This window comes from Protopterus annectens, chromosome 1.part1 (assembly GCF_019279795.1).
Source record: "Protopterus annectens isolate FY-2018-M chromosome 1.part1, PAN1.0, whole genome shotgun sequence".
Classification (NCBI taxonomy): Eukaryota; Metazoa; Chordata; order Ceratodontiformes; family Protopteridae; genus Protopterus; species Protopterus annectens.
The window spans coordinates 432371050-432387902 of NC_056726.1; the positions used below are offsets into that span (position 1 = coordinate 432371050).

Sequence of the window (16853 nt, forward strand, 5' to 3'; positions counted from 1 at the left end):
AGCAGGAGAGGACGCTAGCAACTGACTCTTTGACATGCTAGAAGAAATGAAAAAGTTTGCTGTGTAACCGAGTCAGAAAGGACCTATAGGGAAGTGGGTACTCAAGCGGGTTTTAAGCTAGTGAAGTACTTTGTATAATATAGAAGTGCTTTACCTGACTAAAAAATGCTTTAGGAACAAGTGCTGAGCTTTACAGATAGAGAATAGACTATTTAGATTACAAGTAGAGCAGTTCTAAGGGAAAAAATGAAGAGCACACTTTACGGAGCCAGAAATACTTTAACCTTGTTTAACCCGCGCTGCCCGATGGTGCTCTAGTGGCAACTCCGGGCTAAATGCAGAAAAGGCAATAAGTGTCAGTAGTACAGGCTAGCACACTTTAGTGGGCAGCCAAACAATTAAATTAAACAGCAAACAAACACTTTCCGACTTGAATTAGACTAATTTCGACTAAAATGTACTTTTAAGTGCAGATAATAAAAAATGCAGTAAATAACTATGAAAACAGTTAAAGCTTGCTCTAGGTAAGCAGTAGAAGGTAAAACAAATATAAAAACCAGCAGGATACTTAATCAGGAAAGCAGTCGCTTTTTTTCAGTTCTCTGTAGCCAGGAAGACTCAACAGGACCACGTGGAGCTGTGTCTGACCAGACTAATTAGGTCTTCGGCCATTTTGAGCATTTGTTTCTTAGGCATGGAGGCCTGTCCTGGAGAATGCTGTACTTGTTTCTTAGTTTTTAAAGGAGGCTTTGACTTAGAAGAGGGTTTAATGCTTAGCTGAGTAGGTCTGAAGACACCCTCTGAAGCTGCGGGTAGCTCAGGTACTCCGGATCCCTCTGCAGGATCGGATTCGGTCTGCTGAAAAGCTAGTGCGTCCGAAGGCCCAGCCATCTCCACGTGGGGGTCGGGGGTGGCCTGTGGTTCTGCAGAAGCGCTCGTCAGGGGCTGCGAAGGCACCTCACTGAAAACCGGAGAATCGGTGACTGGCCTAGAAGAGGCTTTGTCAGTTTTGGGCCTCAGATGCTTGTCCTTGTCTTTGCGTCGGAAGTTCCGACGGCATGGTATAATTAAATTTTCTGCCAAAGTAATGTCGGGCAAAATCAAATCAACGTTTAATAGTGCGCTTATTAAACCTAGCACAAAACCGACCACCATTAACGTTGTGGTCTGGGCCTAAGCATGGGATACAATAAGAATGGAAATCCTTATGAGGTATTGGTTTCCCACAAGAAATACAGTTATTAACTTTTACTGACATTGGTATGAGGCAAGAAAAAGTTTCCCCAACGGGTTACTTAGCTTTGTAGAAGACTTTGGTTCTGGATTCGGAATGAAAATCTCAGAAGTAGGCCGACTGGCACTTGCGAACTGCTTTTGCTTCTGGCACCCCGCGGCAAGAAAGACTGAAGAAAATGGCGTCGGCTGCATCTTATATACCCCTGTCGCACTGACGTCAGGGAGGAGGCGACAGCAACCGACGCCGGACCAAGACTTTGGAACTCAGGTCAGCTGGGGAACCGCCCGACGGCAGGATAACCCAAGTGCAATGACTGCAGCAGTGTCACACGATGAACATCTGTACTATGTTCATCGTGTTTCACTGCTGCAGTCATTACACTTGGGTAGAATCCCAAAGCTGAGTTTGGGTGGCTGGCTCTATAGAGGATTTGGTGTGGCTATGAGGCCCTGCAGCACTGCAGTGGCAAAGCCAGCTCTGGATCTAGAATAAAGAGGCAAATGGTAATGCTTGGTAAAAGTGTGCACTGAACTCCAAGTTGCAGCTTCCAAGATATCTTTGGTAGGTACTCCTCTAAGGGTGGCAGTAGAAATAGCCCTGGTGGAATGTGGTCTAATGTTAGATGGTACAGGTTTCCCATGCAGTGTGTAGCAGAACTGGATACAGTGTCCTATTCACTTTGAAATGGTCTGCTTTGATATAGCCTTTCCCTGTGATCCTGCAGCATATGATACAAACAATTGTTCAGTTTTTCTGAAAGCTTTTGTTTTGTCCAAGTAGAAGCGTAATTACCTGTGTATGTCCAAGGAATGTAGAAGTCTCTCCCCCTTATTCTGGGGATTTGGATAAAAAGGTTGGCAAGTGAATAGTTTGGTTAAGAGCCACACTGGATACCACCTTAGGCATAAAGGAAGGGTTTGTTCTCAAAGAAACCCTGTCTTGGTGGAAAATGATAAAAGGCTCCACTGCTATTAGCGCCTGCAGTTCTGAGACTCTTCGTGCTGAGTTTATTGCCAGAAGCAGAGCAGTTTTCCATGATATATATTTTAACTCTGCTGAAATGGCTGGTTCAAAAGGAGGCAAAGTGAGCTTTTCCAAAATGAAATTGAGGTCCCAAGTTGGTGTTGGTGCTCCCCGGGGCGGTCTTATGTTTTTAACCCCTCTGAGGTACTGCTTTAGCAAAGGGTGATAAAAAATAGGAGGATCTGTCTTGTAATGAGCCAAGATGGCAGAAGTGTGAATCTTAATGGATGAGAAGGCTAGTCCTTTGTCCAGCATCTCAGTCAAGTATTGTAGTATCTCAGGAATGTTAGGGACCAGAGGATCAAGGTTTTGAGACTGGTTCCAGGCACAGAATCTCCACCACTTTTCTGAATAAGATTTCCTGGTGCTAGGCCTCCTGGCCTCCAAAATGACATCCATAACTTAGACAGAGAAGTTGTCTGTTTGGCTACTGAATCTTCCATGCAGCCAGGTTTAAAGTTTTGAGCCGACTGTGCAGTATCTGATTGTTTTGCCGAGTCAGAAGATGTGGAATTTGAGGCAAAATCCAAGGTGGACTTTGAGCTAAGTTCTTTAAGATTGGGTACCAGTGCTGGCGTGGCCAGTCTGGAGCAATCAGAATCATCTGTGGTTTGTCTTGTCTGGCTTTTAGGAGTACCTTTGAAAGGAGAGGCAGTGGTGGGAAGGCATAAACGCTTATGTTTTTCCAGCTGAACGAAAGAGCATCAACTTTCCATGCTTGTGTGTGATAAGTCCTTGTGCAGAAGGTTTGTAGTTGGCAATTCAGTGGGGAGGCAAAGAGATCTATGTCCGGGCATCCCCATTTTTGCATTATCATGCTGAAAACCTGTGGATTTAATTTCCTAATTTCCACTTGTGAGGATCCATGATGTTTCTGCTTAGGTCGTCTGCCAGAGTATTTATCTTTCCTGGCAGGAATTGTGCTTGCAGATGAACTTGATAAGTTATAGCCGCGTTCCACAATGTCATGGCTTGCCTGCATAGGGGGTAAGAATGAGTGCACCCTTGCTTGTTTATGTACCACATCACTGTAGTGTCGTCTGTCCTTATTAATAATTGTCCTGGATGCAGAAGGTCCTTGAAAGCTGTTAGGGCATTTTGTACAGCCAACATCTCTTTTTGATTGATGTGAAGAGGCATTTGTTCTGTGGTCCATTTGCCCTGAATACATTTTCCTGCAATGTGTGCTCCCCAGGCGTAATCCGAGACATCTGTTGTTATAGTCTGCCTGGCTGTGGGAAGAGTGAAAGGCTGACCCTTGTTGAGGTGACAAGCCTGTGCCCACCATCGAAACTCCTGTTGTAGGCAGGGAATTAGAGGTATTACCGTCTCCAAGCTGTGAGAATGTTGAGACTAAACACTTTATAGGTACCATTGTAATTTCCTCATATGCAGTCTTGCATATGGAATTAGTAGAATGCACGATGCCATGAATCCCAAGGCCTGCAGAATTTTTCTTGCAGGGAGTTGGGACTTTATTGCCATCAATTGAAAATACTGAGTCAGTTGTCCTTGTTTGTCTGGAGTGAGATAAGCCATCTGGGCCGTTGTATTTAAGCTGGCACCCAGGAATATTATCTCTTGTGAGGGCACTAGTTTTGATTTCTTTTAGTTTACTGTGTACCCTAGGCAACTTAATCTTTTTACGAACGCCAGATGCTGTAGAAGAATGTCCTTGCTCTCTGCTTGAATCAGGCAGTCGTCCAGATATGGATATATCTGAATTCCTTTTTGTCTGCAAAATGCAATTACTGGTGCCAGGCACTTGGTAAAGACCCTGGGCGCAGTAGATAAGCCAAAGGGCAGTGCAGATAATTGGTAGTGTATTGAACCAGCTATGAATCTGAGGTATCTTCTGCAATTTTGTCTGAAAGGGACATGCAGGTATGCCTCTTTGAGGTCCAAAGTAACAAGCCAAGCCTTCTTGGCCAACATGGGAAGGAGCTGTCGTAGTGTCAGCATTTTGAATTTCGGAACATCCAGATAAATATTTAGAGTGGAAAGGTCCAGAATGGGTCTCCAGGCTTTGTCCTTTCTGGGTACCAGGAAGAGTCTCGAGTAAAATCCTTGTCCTTTTTCCTGCTGTGGTACTTTTTGAATAGCTCTCATGTCCATGAGAGCTGTAATATTTGTGCCTCTGCCCATTGATTTTGTGGCAGGTCTGGCATCCCTTTTAGCCTTGGAAAAGTGTGAAAGTGGAACCTGTAACCTTGAGACAATTTTCAGCACCCATTTGTCTTGGGTGATTGCTTGCCAGTTTTGAGAAAAAAGTGCTAGTTTCCCCCCTAAGGGAGCTGCCAAAAGGTAAGAGTTTGGCATTGGAAGGGGGAAGTCATTGGGACTGTTTCCTGTAAGGTTGTGACTTATCCTCACCTTGTTTTGGGTTTGAAGCACCCCACTGTCGTGGTCTGTAAAAACCTTGTGGCTGAGATCTGCCTTTTGGTGTCTGTATCTGTCTCTTTGTGGCCTGTCTGACACTGTAAAGGACCAATTCTTAGTAGGCCAATTTCTGCTAAATCGTGGTGGCTGTACCTGCAAGAAATCCTTTACTGTTTGCATAGATTTTGCCTTATCCTCCATTTTCTTTAATACCTCTTCTGACTTAATACCAAATAAATTATCTTGCTGCAAAGGAGCATCCAGTAATTTTGCCTTAACATGATCTGGTAAACTTTGTTCTTTTAACCAAGCATGCCTTCGAATTACAGATCCTGTAACTGCTGCTCTACAAGAAGCTTCTAATGAATCAAAACCACATTGCAAAATATGCTTTCCCACTTGTTCAGCTGCATGCAATAAATCCTGCATTTCCTTATAGTCAGGTTGTTATGCATTTATACTCATTTTCTGTTTTAACTGAGACAGTAAATATTGTTGATACTTAAGCATGTGAAACTGGCAATTCAGAGCTCTCACTGCTAAAGTTGCAGAGGTGTAAACTTTATTTCCCCATCTGTCTAATGCTCTAGAGTTCCTATCTGAGGGAACTGGATTCTTAGCCGTGGAAGCCGTAACCCCTTTGGGACCCTGGGAAATAGTTTCTGGGTCTGCAACAGGGTTTTTATAAAGAAATTTGTGAGAGTCAGGGACTCTTTAGTATCTGTCTAGCTTGAATGGAGCTGGGGGTAAAAAATCAGGGTTTAAACTAGATTCAGAGAACACATCATCCACAATGTCCAACACTGGCAGAATAGCAAGGGGCCTGTGCTGAGGCAGCAAAAAAGTCTCTGAGCCTTTTCTTGGATTCTGAGTAATCCTGGCCCTCCCAATGGAAATGCTCCCTCATGGTATGTAAAGTTTCCCCATAAGAGTAATCCTCAGGAGGAGAGGCTGAAGGAATGGATTCTTCAGCATCAGAATCCTCATGGGGGGTAAAGAATATCCCTGGTCTGAAGAGGAATCACAATATATTGAAACCTGGTCAGAGGAATCATACTCTGTATCCTGCCTAGGCCATTTATCAGGAGGAGGATGGGAACCCCTGATCAAAGTTATCAAGTCTTCGGCCATCTTGAGCATCTGTTTTTTAGGCATGGAGGCCTGTCCAGGTGAATGCTGCACTTGCTTCTTTGTCTTTAGTGTAGGCTTAGTCTTGGCTGTAGTTGTAATGGTAAGTTGAGTAGCCCTGAAAACACCCTCAGAAGCAGATGCCTGCTCAGCAGCTCCAGACCCATATGAAGGGTTAATCTCTGTTGGCCCAACACCTTGAGGCTCCAGAGGCCTAGGCACCTCCACGTGGGAGTCGGACGCGGCCTGTGGTTCTGAGGTAGCGGGTGTCAGGGGCTGCGTAAGCGCCTCACTGAAAACCGGCGACTGGCCTAGAAGAGGCTTTGTCATCAGTTTTGGACCTCGGAAGCCTTTCCTTATCTTTATCTTTGCGCTTTTTATGCATTACAGTCGTCGGTTGTTCCGACGGCATTGTGCAATTAAACCTTCGCCCAAAATAATGGCGAGCAAAATCAAACAGACATTTAATAGTGCGTTTGTTAAATGTAGCACAAAACCGACAACTAGTGACGTCGTGGTCTGGGCCTAGGCATGGAATATAGTAAGAATGAAAATCCTTATGAGGTATTTGCTTCCCACAAGAAATACAATTATTAACTTTTTCTGACATCGGTCTGAGGCAAGAAAAAATTTCCCCCAACGGGGTACTTAGCTTTATTGAAGACTTCGGTTCTGAAATCGAATTTGAAATCTCAGGAGTCGGCCGACCGGCACTTGTGAATTGCTTTTGCTTCGGGCACCGCGTGGCAAAAAAGACTGAAGAAAATGGCGTTGGCTGCTTCTTGTATACCCCTGGCGCACTGACGTCAGGGAAGAGGCGACAGCAACCTACGCCGGACCAAGACTTTGGAACTCATGCCGACTGCAGACATGCCTGACGGCAGGATAACCCAAGTGTAATGACTGCAGCAGTGAAATACGAACATCTAGATTCCGAGAAAGCATCAACATGTCTAGTACAGGAGGAATAGCTAAAGGCCTATGCTGAGGTAGAAGGAAATCCCTAAGCCTCATTTTTGAATCAGAAAAATACTGGCTTTCCCAGAGGAAATGCTCCCTTAGAGTATGTAAGGTTTCCCCAAAAGAAAAATCCTCAGGAGGGGAAGCAGAGGGAATAGACTCCTCTGCATCAGAATCCTCATAAGTAGGTAAGGGTGAATCTAGATCATCAGAAGAGTCAGAATAATAGAATCCTGATCAGAAGATTCATAATCAGCTTCAGTCCTAGGCCTCTTAGAAGGGGGGGGGGGTTGGCTACCCCTGATTAGAGTTATTAGATCTTCAGCCATTCTTATCATTTGTTTTTTTAGGCCTAGAGGCCTGTGCATGTGGCCTGGGCGTCAGTTTTTAGACATGGATTGAAATTTAGGCCTAAGTAAAGAAAGAGGCGACGGTTTAATATGCAAGTCCGTAGGTCTGAATACACCTTCAGAAGCCGGTGCCTGCACAACGGCTCCAGACCCATCCAAGGTAGAGACATCTGTGGGTTCTATAGTTGAAGCATCTCGCGGCATACCGGACTCCGAATGGGTCTCAGTAGAGGCCTGCGAATCAAAAGTAGCGGGTATCAGGGGCTGCAAAAGCACCAGAGTACCGGCGAACTGGCGACTGGCTTAGGAGAAGCATCGTCGGCAGTTTTGGACCTAGGCGGCCTGTCTCTGTCTTTATCTTTGCATTTTTTCGGAATCCCAGTAGTCAGATGGCTAACCAATGCATTTCTGGATAATTAAACAGAGAACAGAAATATTCAGAGGCGAAAATATACTGACGACGGATAGTGCGCTGATTAAATAAAGCACAAAACTGACAGCAAGGTACGTCGTGGTCAGGGCCTAGGCAAGGAATAAAGTATGAATCAAAATTTTTATGAGGTATTTGCTTTCCACAAGTAATGCAATTATTAACTTTTACTGACGTCGGTAAGGAGCAAGAAAAAGTTTCCCCAACGGGGTACTTAGCTTTAGTTGAAGACTTGGGTTCTGAAACTCGAAAATGAAAATTTCAGGAGTTGGCCGACCGGCACTTGCGAACTGCTTCTGCTTCAGGCACCGCACGGCAAGAAAGACTGATGTAATGGCATCGGCTGCATGTTTTATACCCCTGACGACCTGACGTCATGGAAGAAGGGACAGCAACCAATGCAGGACCCAAGACTTTATTAATCAGGCCGACTGAGGGCTACCTGAAAGAAGATAACCCAAATGTAACGACTGCAACAGTGAAACACTAAGAACATCAGGGACGCAGAGCTCCAAAGTGGTCCAGTGTGTAGTTTTGTGTGGGTCTAGACTGGAGAGAGCAAGTCCAGCCCCAAGTCTGGAGCATGCTCCCTGTGTGCTCTTAAGGGAAACTGTGTTTAGTGCAGAGAGCTGCATCTGAAAATACTGTACAAATCCATCTTTGCTCTTAGTGACCATCCCTCACCAAAGTCAGTGGTGAGTATTGAGACTCCTTGATTGCTGGCCCGGAGTAGGGACCTATCTCAATCATCAGAGAAAACAGGAGAAAAGCATAGAACAACCACAGAAGCCAGCCTGGACCAAAACATCCATGCTATGTCTACTGGTGAAAGGCATTAAGGAGAAGAATCGCTAGCTCCTGATGATTGCTGAGCATGCAAAAATATCAAAGATTGGGGATCACGACCTCAAGAACAATGTCCTAGCAACAGCCAAACTGAGGGTTCACTCATGCAGTATCAACAGAAAATGGCCAAGTATGTCTGCAACAGAGTTGTCAACACTGGTAATGTGTGTGGCAAACAAAAAAATTGGTGGGATGAGATTGCCAACTCACAAATCCTCATTGCCTCCTGGCACAATGGGTAGAACCTCATTCCATACCTATTTGTTTAGGCATCAAACCTTGGCTATTGTCTAAATGAACTGTTAGAAAGTACAGTTGTGTACACTTACCATAAATGTAGATGTTAAGAGTGTGTTCACTGTTGCAGTCCTAACAAATGGGTTATCCAGCTCCCGGTAGCCCTCAGTCGGCCAGAATACCAAAGGTATGTAAAAATGACGTCTGTTGTCATCGGCTGTAAAGGACATCAGGGCGTCCGATACAAAAGGAGGCAGCCGACGTCACTTCCTCAGTCTTCCTTGCCATAACAGTCAAGAGCCTCCAGAAAATAAGGCTTAAACCAAAAAACAATTTGACAAATAAATTAAGCCTGTACCTCAGGAAAAGAGAATAGGAGAGGACCACAAAAAGGGAGGAGGAGGGAGGGAAACCAGGACTGCAACAGTGAATGCACTCGAACATCTACATTTACGGTAAGTGTACACAACTGTACTATGTTCATCATGTTTCACTGTTGCAGTCCTAACAGCATCCAGGGTTGGAGATAATGCCCTGCAAAACCGCAGTGCAAACCCTGCCCTAGCTGTAGAAAACAGAGGCAAATTATTCATTAGCTTTGTGAAAGTGTGAAGAGAAGACCATGTGGCAACTTCCACAATGTCTTTAGTAGGGACAGCCCTTAGAAAGGTTGCAGAAGTGGAAGCCGCTCGAGTGGGTCCTAATCCCCTGAGGCGGAGCTTTGCCATGAAAGGAATAACAAAAGGTAATGCAATGTGCAATCCATTTAGAAATGGCTTGCTTAGAAATAGCCTTCCCCTGGGCTCCAGGGGAAAAACTGACCAATTACTGTGCTGATTTCCGAAGGTCCTTAGTCCTGTCCAGGTAAAACCTGAGCTGTCTGTGCACATCAAGAGAGTGTGTGCAGTGGTTACGCTTGTAGCAAGAGGGTTCTCCCGGGTTCCGGGTGGATTCCCTCTCGGTTCTCGGTAGGTGTGTTTGTTCTTCCTGTGTCTGTGTGGGTTTCTCCGCGGTCTCCGGTTTCCTCTCACATTCCAAAGACATGCATCTGGGAGCATTTCTCCTCCCGGGCGCTGAAAACAGGCTCTGTGGAACCTAGTCGGACTTTCCCGGTCAACAAATGATAAATAAAATAAAAATAATAAAATAAAGTGTAGGATCCTTTCACCTCTATTGCGAGGATTAGGAAAGAAGGTAGGAAGGTGTATGGACTGATTAAGAGTCAGGCTGGAAACCACCTTAGGCATAAAGGAGGGATTAGTCCTCAGAGAGACTCCACCTGCATGAAAAATAAGAAAAGGCTCCACGGCCATCAAAGCTTGCAGCTCCGAAACCCTCCTTGCTGAAGTTATAGCCAAGAGGAAGGCGGTCTTCCTAGAGAGAAACTTTAAATCTGTAGAGGCAGCTGGTTCAAAAGGAGGAATAGTGAGTTTCTCCAGAACAAAATTAAGATCCCAGGCTGGAGTAGGTGCTCTTCTGGGAGGTTTTAAATTGCAAGCACCTCTGAGAAACATTTTTATCAGGGGATGAGAGAAAATGGGCTGTTCAAGAGAACAATGAGCAGAGATGGCTGAAGCATGGATCTTGATAGAGGAAAAAGAAAGACCACCCTGAAGCAAAACAGCCAGGTATTCCAGGATCAGAAGAAGTATAGGTTGAGAAGCAGACTCCCCTCTAGCCTGAATCCATTGAGAGAACCTTTCCCATTTGTCAGCATAGGATTTCCTAGTGCTGGGCCTCCTGGCCTTCCTCAGCACGTCAACCTCCTGTTGGGAAAGGGAGGAAGAAAGGGAGGGAATGCTGCCAAATGGAGAGACTGAAGATGAGGATGCAGAATGTTTCCTCTTTCCTGAACCAAAAGATCTGGCTTCATAGGAAGATGCCAAGGAGGAAGATGGGAGAGACAGCGAAGAAGAGGATACCAATGCTGTCTGGGCCAGTCCGGAGCTATGAGAATAATCCTTGGACGTTCATCCCTGATCTTCACTAATACTCTGGGAAGAGAAGGGAAGGCATACACTGATAGCAACATCCAAGGGAAGGACAGAGCATCCACTTTCCAGGCTCTGCTGTGCTGCTGTCTGATGCAAAAGAGAGGTAGCAGATGGTTGTCTGGGGAGGAGAAAAGATCCAGCTGAGGAGTGCCCCAACGTTGAATGATGCTGTAAAAGACGGCTCTGTTCAGCTGCCACACGTGAGGATCCAGGGTTTGCCTGCTCAGCTGGTCTGCCAAAACATTGAGCATTCCTGGAAGAAACTGAGCTAGGAGATGCAGGTCCAGGGATGCTGCCATGGACCAATGATTCATGCTTTGCTTGCACAGGGGGAGTCCCTCCCCGCTTGTCGATGTACCACATTACCGTGGTGTTGTATGTCCTGACAAGCAGGGTCCCTGAAGAAAGAGGATGCTTCAAAGCTAGTAAGGCCTGCTGAACTGCAATCAACTCTTTTAGATTTATGTGCAGGTGCATCTGCTGGGTGTTCCAAAGTCCCTGTATGCATCCAGGTGTGCTCCCCAGGAGTAGTCCGAAGCGTCTGTAGTCAGAACTTGAGTGGCAAGAGGTGTCCGAAAAGGCATGCCTTTGTTTTGTAGACAGGCTGTTGCCCACCACAGAAACTACACCTGCAGAGATGGAAGCAGAGGAATCATCATATCCAGGTCCTCTGTGCGTTGACACCAAATGTTCTTGAGGAACCTTTGCAATTTCCTCATATGCAGTCTTGCATATGGAATCATGAGAATACAAGATGCCATGTATCCCGGAGCTTGCAGGTATTTTCTTGCAGGGAGCTAGGACAGGCTTGCCAAGTCCTTGAAGTAAACTGAAATAGTAGTCTGCTTCTCCTGGGTGAGATGTATCATCTGGGCGGCTGTGTTCAGACTCGCTCCCAGGAATGTTATCTCCTTGGTTGGTACCACTTTCGATATTTTCACATTGAGAGTGTAACCCAGGGAAGAGAGAAGAGTCTTTATGAATTCCAGATCCTTTAATAGCGGTTCCTGAGAATTTGCTTGAAATCAGACAGTTGTCCAAGTATGGGTAAATCTGAATTTTCTTCTGCCTGCAAAAAGCAATGACTGGGGCAAGGCACTTTGTGAAGACTCTGGAAGCAGTAGATAAGCCAAAGGGCAGCACAGAGAATTGGTAATGTTGCTCGCCCACTCTGAAACGAGGTACTGCCTGCAACTTTCCCTGATAGGAATGTGCAGATAAGCCTCTTTGAGATCCAAGTTTACCAGCCAGGAATCCTTTTCTAGCAGTGGTAGCAACTGATGCAGAGTGAGCATTTTGAACTTTGGAATTACTAGAAAAGAGTTTATGGAAAGATCCAGGATAGGATGCCAGGTGCCTTCTTTTTCTGGAACTAGGAAAAGCCTGGAAAAAATCCCTGGACTACCTGCTGAGCAGAAACTGATTCTATTGCTCCCAGATGAGACAGAGACAAAATGTGTTTTTCTACTTCTGCCCTTTGGTTTGGAGGAACGTCCAAAAATCCCTTGGGAGCTGAAAAGGTGCGGAAAGAAAACTTGTGCCCTAGGGACACCATTCTGAGCACCCATTTGTCGTCTGTGATAGTGGCCCAGACATCTGCAAAAAGGGCCAACCTTCCCCCTAAAGGACTCTCTCGGCAAGCAAGAACAGGTGGAAGTTGTAAAATGTCATTGAGAGTGTTTTGACTGAGATGAAGGCTTGGAGCTTTCCCCTGTAGAAGTGGAAGGCTGTCAACGCCTAGACCTTTAAGGGGTAGCCTCCTACCCCCTAGAAGACTTGTAACCGCTAGTCCTGGAACGTTCTGTCTGCTGGTATCAGGAAAGGTCCAACTCTTGGAAGGGTAATTCCTGCTAAAGCGAGGGGATCAAACTTGCAGAAAATCCTTAACAGTTTGCATGGACTTGGCCTTATCCTCCATCTTCTTTAGTACCTCCTCTGCTTTGCTGCCAAAAAGACAGTCTTTATGCAAAAGTACATCCAAAAGCTTAGCCTTGACATGTTCTGGAAGAGGCTGTTCTCTGAGCCAAGCGTGCCTTCTAATAACAGACCCAGTAGCTGTAGTCTTGCTGGAGGCCTCAAGGAAGTCAAAACCACAATGCAAAGAATGCTTGCTGATCAGACTGGCAGAATTCAGTAAATCCTGCATGTCTTTACTCTCTGCCAAAAGAGGTACACTTACTATCCTAGACTTAATAGCCTCCAAGGTGTACTGGTGGTACTTCAGCATATGAAATAGACAATTGGTAGCCCTGACAGCTAGGGTGGCAGAGGTATAAACCTTCTTGCCCCACCTATCTAGGTTCCTAGACTCCCTATCAGAGGAAACAGGATTCCTGGTAACAGTGGCCTTAACTCCTTTAGGGCCCTGAGAAATTACCTCTGGATCCGCCAATGGATTCCTGAAAAGAAACAGATGAGAATCAGGGACTCTGTAGTATCTGTCAGGTTTCCTGGGAGCAAGAGGAACCGAATTTGGAGTCCAGGAATTTTCCAGAAAAACATCATCAACTTCCAACACAGGGGGAATAGCAAAAGGCTTATGCTGAGGTAAATCCAGAAACTCCCTAATCCGTTTCTTTGATTGGGGATAATCCTGACTTTCCCACTTAAAATATTCTCTGAGGGTATTTAAAGTATCACCAAAAGAGAAATCCTCTGGAGGAGAGGCTGAAGGGATGGACTCCTCTGCACCCGAATCCTCAAAAGGAAAGAAAGCCTGAGAGCATTCCTCTTCATCAGCAGAAATGGTGGAAGAATCAGAACCTGAGCAGGACAAAACCTCATGAGAAACATCCCTACTCCTTTTAGAAGGAGGAGGCTGAGAACTCCTAATAAGAGTCAACAAATCATTAGCCATTTTAACCATTTGGGATTGAGGGGAACGAGAAGAAGCTGGAGCCTGCCCTTTCACAGGGTTACGAATGGAAGATTTACCTGCAGGCCTGAAGGACTCGGGAGGCCTGGCAACCGCCGAAGTTGCAGTAGAGGTTGAAGGAAGAAGTTTACTGTCAGAATGCAAAATGGAGGCCTTGGACACCGGAGTCAGCTTAGCGGTTTCGGCAGAAGAGGCGACCGGTGACAGGTCGGAAGGCAAAACGAAGGCCAAAGGTCTAAGGGACTCAGACTCAATCAAGGCCTGCAGTTGTACACCTGCAGACTGCAGGGACTGCAAAGGTGTCTCACTGGCTACCGCCTGACTGACGACCAACTTAACCTCATCTGAGGACTAAGCTTTCTAAGGCCTGTCATGGTCCTTATCCTTACGTTTCTTCGGAACATCTGAAGCCTGAAGACCGGCGGACACCATACCAACAAACTTATGCCAAACTCCAAAATGCCTAGCCAAAATCTTAGCCCGACGACGAATAGTACGCAGATTAAAGGAGGCACAGAGATCACACCTGGGAACGTCGTGGTCAAGGCCTAAACAAATAATGCAATAGGAATGAAAATCTCTATGGGGAATCTGCTTTCCACAGGTAAAGCAATTATTAACTTTTTCTGACATTCGTTAAGTCAAGAAGAGAGGATCCCCAATGGTGTACTTAGCTGTAGTAGACTTCAACTCCTGTAGTCGGAAACCAGCAAAGGTAAACTGGCGACCGGCACTCGTGCATGAAAAGCTTCTGCTTCGGGCTCTGCGGCAAGGAAGACTGAGGAAGTGATGTCGGCTGCCTCCTTTTGTATCGGACACCCTGACATCCTTTAGAACAGACGTCATTTTTACTTACCTTTGGCAAAACACAATGACCATCTGCACAACAAAATATCTTGAGAGTGCCTGGAAGGACAGAAATATTGATTTCCAGAACATTTATATGTGCAAGAATGATTCCTGTGAAGACATCCTACAGACAGTCTGCCTGCTAGAGCAGAATAATCTGTATTGACTAAGTAGGAATAATGAAGAGAATACACTGAGGAAGACTACACAGCTCTAGCAACCAACGCAGGCTGGTAGGGCAAGTTTTGGAAATCCAGGCAGACTGTTCTTGAAAGTCCTGATGCTGACACCAGCAGGACCAAAATGCTCATTTTAAGATCCTCATATATAACCTGGTGAAAAGCATTACAAAAACTGAGACTTCCATGAGCAGAAGTGCATTGAGGCAAACATCCACAAAGTACTTGACAAAAGGGTAAAACCAGTCTTGCAAGTTTTGGTAAAGAGCACAACTCCTATGAAGTAAACTTCCTGTGCGGGATTAAGCTGAGACTTTGTCAGACTGCCCATGACACCCATCAGGAGAACAAACTGACCAGAAGATTCCTTTGCCAGATGAAACTGTTCACGTATGTGACACTATAAGCCAACTGACCAAATACAGAATGACTAGGATGCCCTGCTTAGCATTATGTAAACATCCAAGATGGTTGATGTGAAATGGCAGGGATTGGAACAGGCACTGGCTAGCCCATATTTTGAAGTAGATTAATTTCTTGAGTGCACTGTAAATTTTCACATGTAAATATGCATCCTGATGACTGAAAAAAAAAAAAAAAACCTTTTCAGATTCTTCTTGATAGACACAGAAGACAGACCACAAAATGGCAATGCAAAGGGAGTGCTCTGGAACAAAGATGTTCTGACTACCAAGTTCCAATATGGGCTTGAGGTCCCAAGGTTCCATGAGGATCAAAGCGAATCTAGAATAATTTAATTATCTTCACTGGTCTGCTAAGACAGCCTAGATGGCTATTTTCTAGATGAGCTGTTGTATTTCCTTCTTCATCTGTACCTACTGATGGAGTGGCATGTACAGATAGGCATTTTATCTGGATACAAATCGAACTACTCTAAATAGCTTATTCAGATGACAAGGGTGGGGACCTACTGGAATACAAATGTATTTCTTAAATAGCTAGTCTAGCCCAAATGAAAATCCATCCTTAAAACAAACTTTAGAACAAGCCAATACAAACATAAGCTATGGTTGTTAAACTGACGAGTGTGTGACACCGTACATTATCAGCTTGCTATGCATTCCATGTCTGAATAAGGACACAAGTACAAACACACTAATGCCTTTACCTGTATGAATAAAATCGTTTAATACTCACTTTATTTCTGACTGCTTTATTACTCAAAGTGGAAAGGATATGTAGAGGTGAGAGGTACACACTAGAAACATCTTTCAAAAGGAAAGCGATTATTTACATCTACATTAAAACTGATTTAGTGGAAACATTTGCCAGGAGCAAAAACATTATAGTATCGATCACAATGCATTTTTATTGCGGATTTGACCTACCGTCCTTTGGAGGGTCTTCAGTAGCAGTGCACATGGCAGGAGATGATGGTGTGCTGACCCTTTCATTCTTCTCGAGTTCCACAACAGGAACAAGTGAGTTTTCGACGGACTGGTTTAGCTCAAGTTGTGAAGGACTTGCTGGGATTCCATTCTCCAACAGAAATTCATCCAAGTCCATGTACTCCAAATGGAAAGTTTCTCCATCATAAGGTATAGTCTTGTCCCATATAGCAGGTGTGAGAGACGCAGATGCCTCTAATGGACTACCAGCCTCTTCAGCATCCACTAGTTTCTTTTTATCATTTTTCCCTGCAATATAAAAATGTAAAAGTTATTCCACTTTCTGTATCTTAGAAGAATGCAAAACAGATCACTCTGTATTTACAGGCATTTGCCAGTGCAGGGTATTAAGGTGGTGCTATAGTTAGCATCACTGCCTTACAAAGCTTTGTTCTTCAGCCTGGTTTTCAAACTGGGTGCACATGTCCTCCATATGTCAATGCTAGTGTCCTCCCACAACCCCAACACATGTCGTAGTGTGTGTACAGTATATGGGGAAGTGCATGTATGCAAAGATTGTTTTTCTACCAAGTGCCAACCAACTGTAAAGACAGGCTACAGCTCCACCACAACACTGAAGTAGGTAACTAGAATGACTGAATGAAATTATGTTTGCCAGTTCAGCTATTTACTCACATAAAACAAACTAGAACTTAACCAGCACTACAGAAAAAGAAAAAAATCAACTGGACAAGCAAGTACTTTAAAATCCTGGAATCAGTACCACAAACATTAGCTACCTTTAAATAAAAGTTACTTTCAGGAAAGGACAATAAAGAACAGTATACATGCATGTCAGAGAAGGCATCTCTTAATACTGGTATGCCCAAGTTCACACAAAGTCTGCAGTATTTCCACTTTAAAAAGGAGTAGTGGCACAGTTTCAAAGCCTCCTCAAGTAGCAATCAGACTAAAATGCAGTTATAATTTACCATCCCTGAAGACAAATAAAGACAT

The 16853-nt window shown here is 44.7% G+C and overlaps 1 protein-coding gene across 1 annotated transcript in view; it reads right to left on the reverse strand.

Moving 5' to 3' along the window:
- The window catches only part of LOC122814564 (thyrotroph embryonic factor-like), a 258744-nt gene extending 241891 nt beyond the window's left edge, over window positions 1-16853 (reverse strand). Inside the window, exons 1-2 of the mRNA XM_044087096.1 lie at window positions 16829-16853; window positions 15837-16145 (exon numbers count right to left, since the gene is read on the reverse strand). Coding sequence (XP_043943031.1) covers window positions 15837-16145; window positions 16829-16853 — 334 coding nt within the window. The remainder of the gene's footprint in view (window positions 1-15836; window positions 16146-16828) is intronic.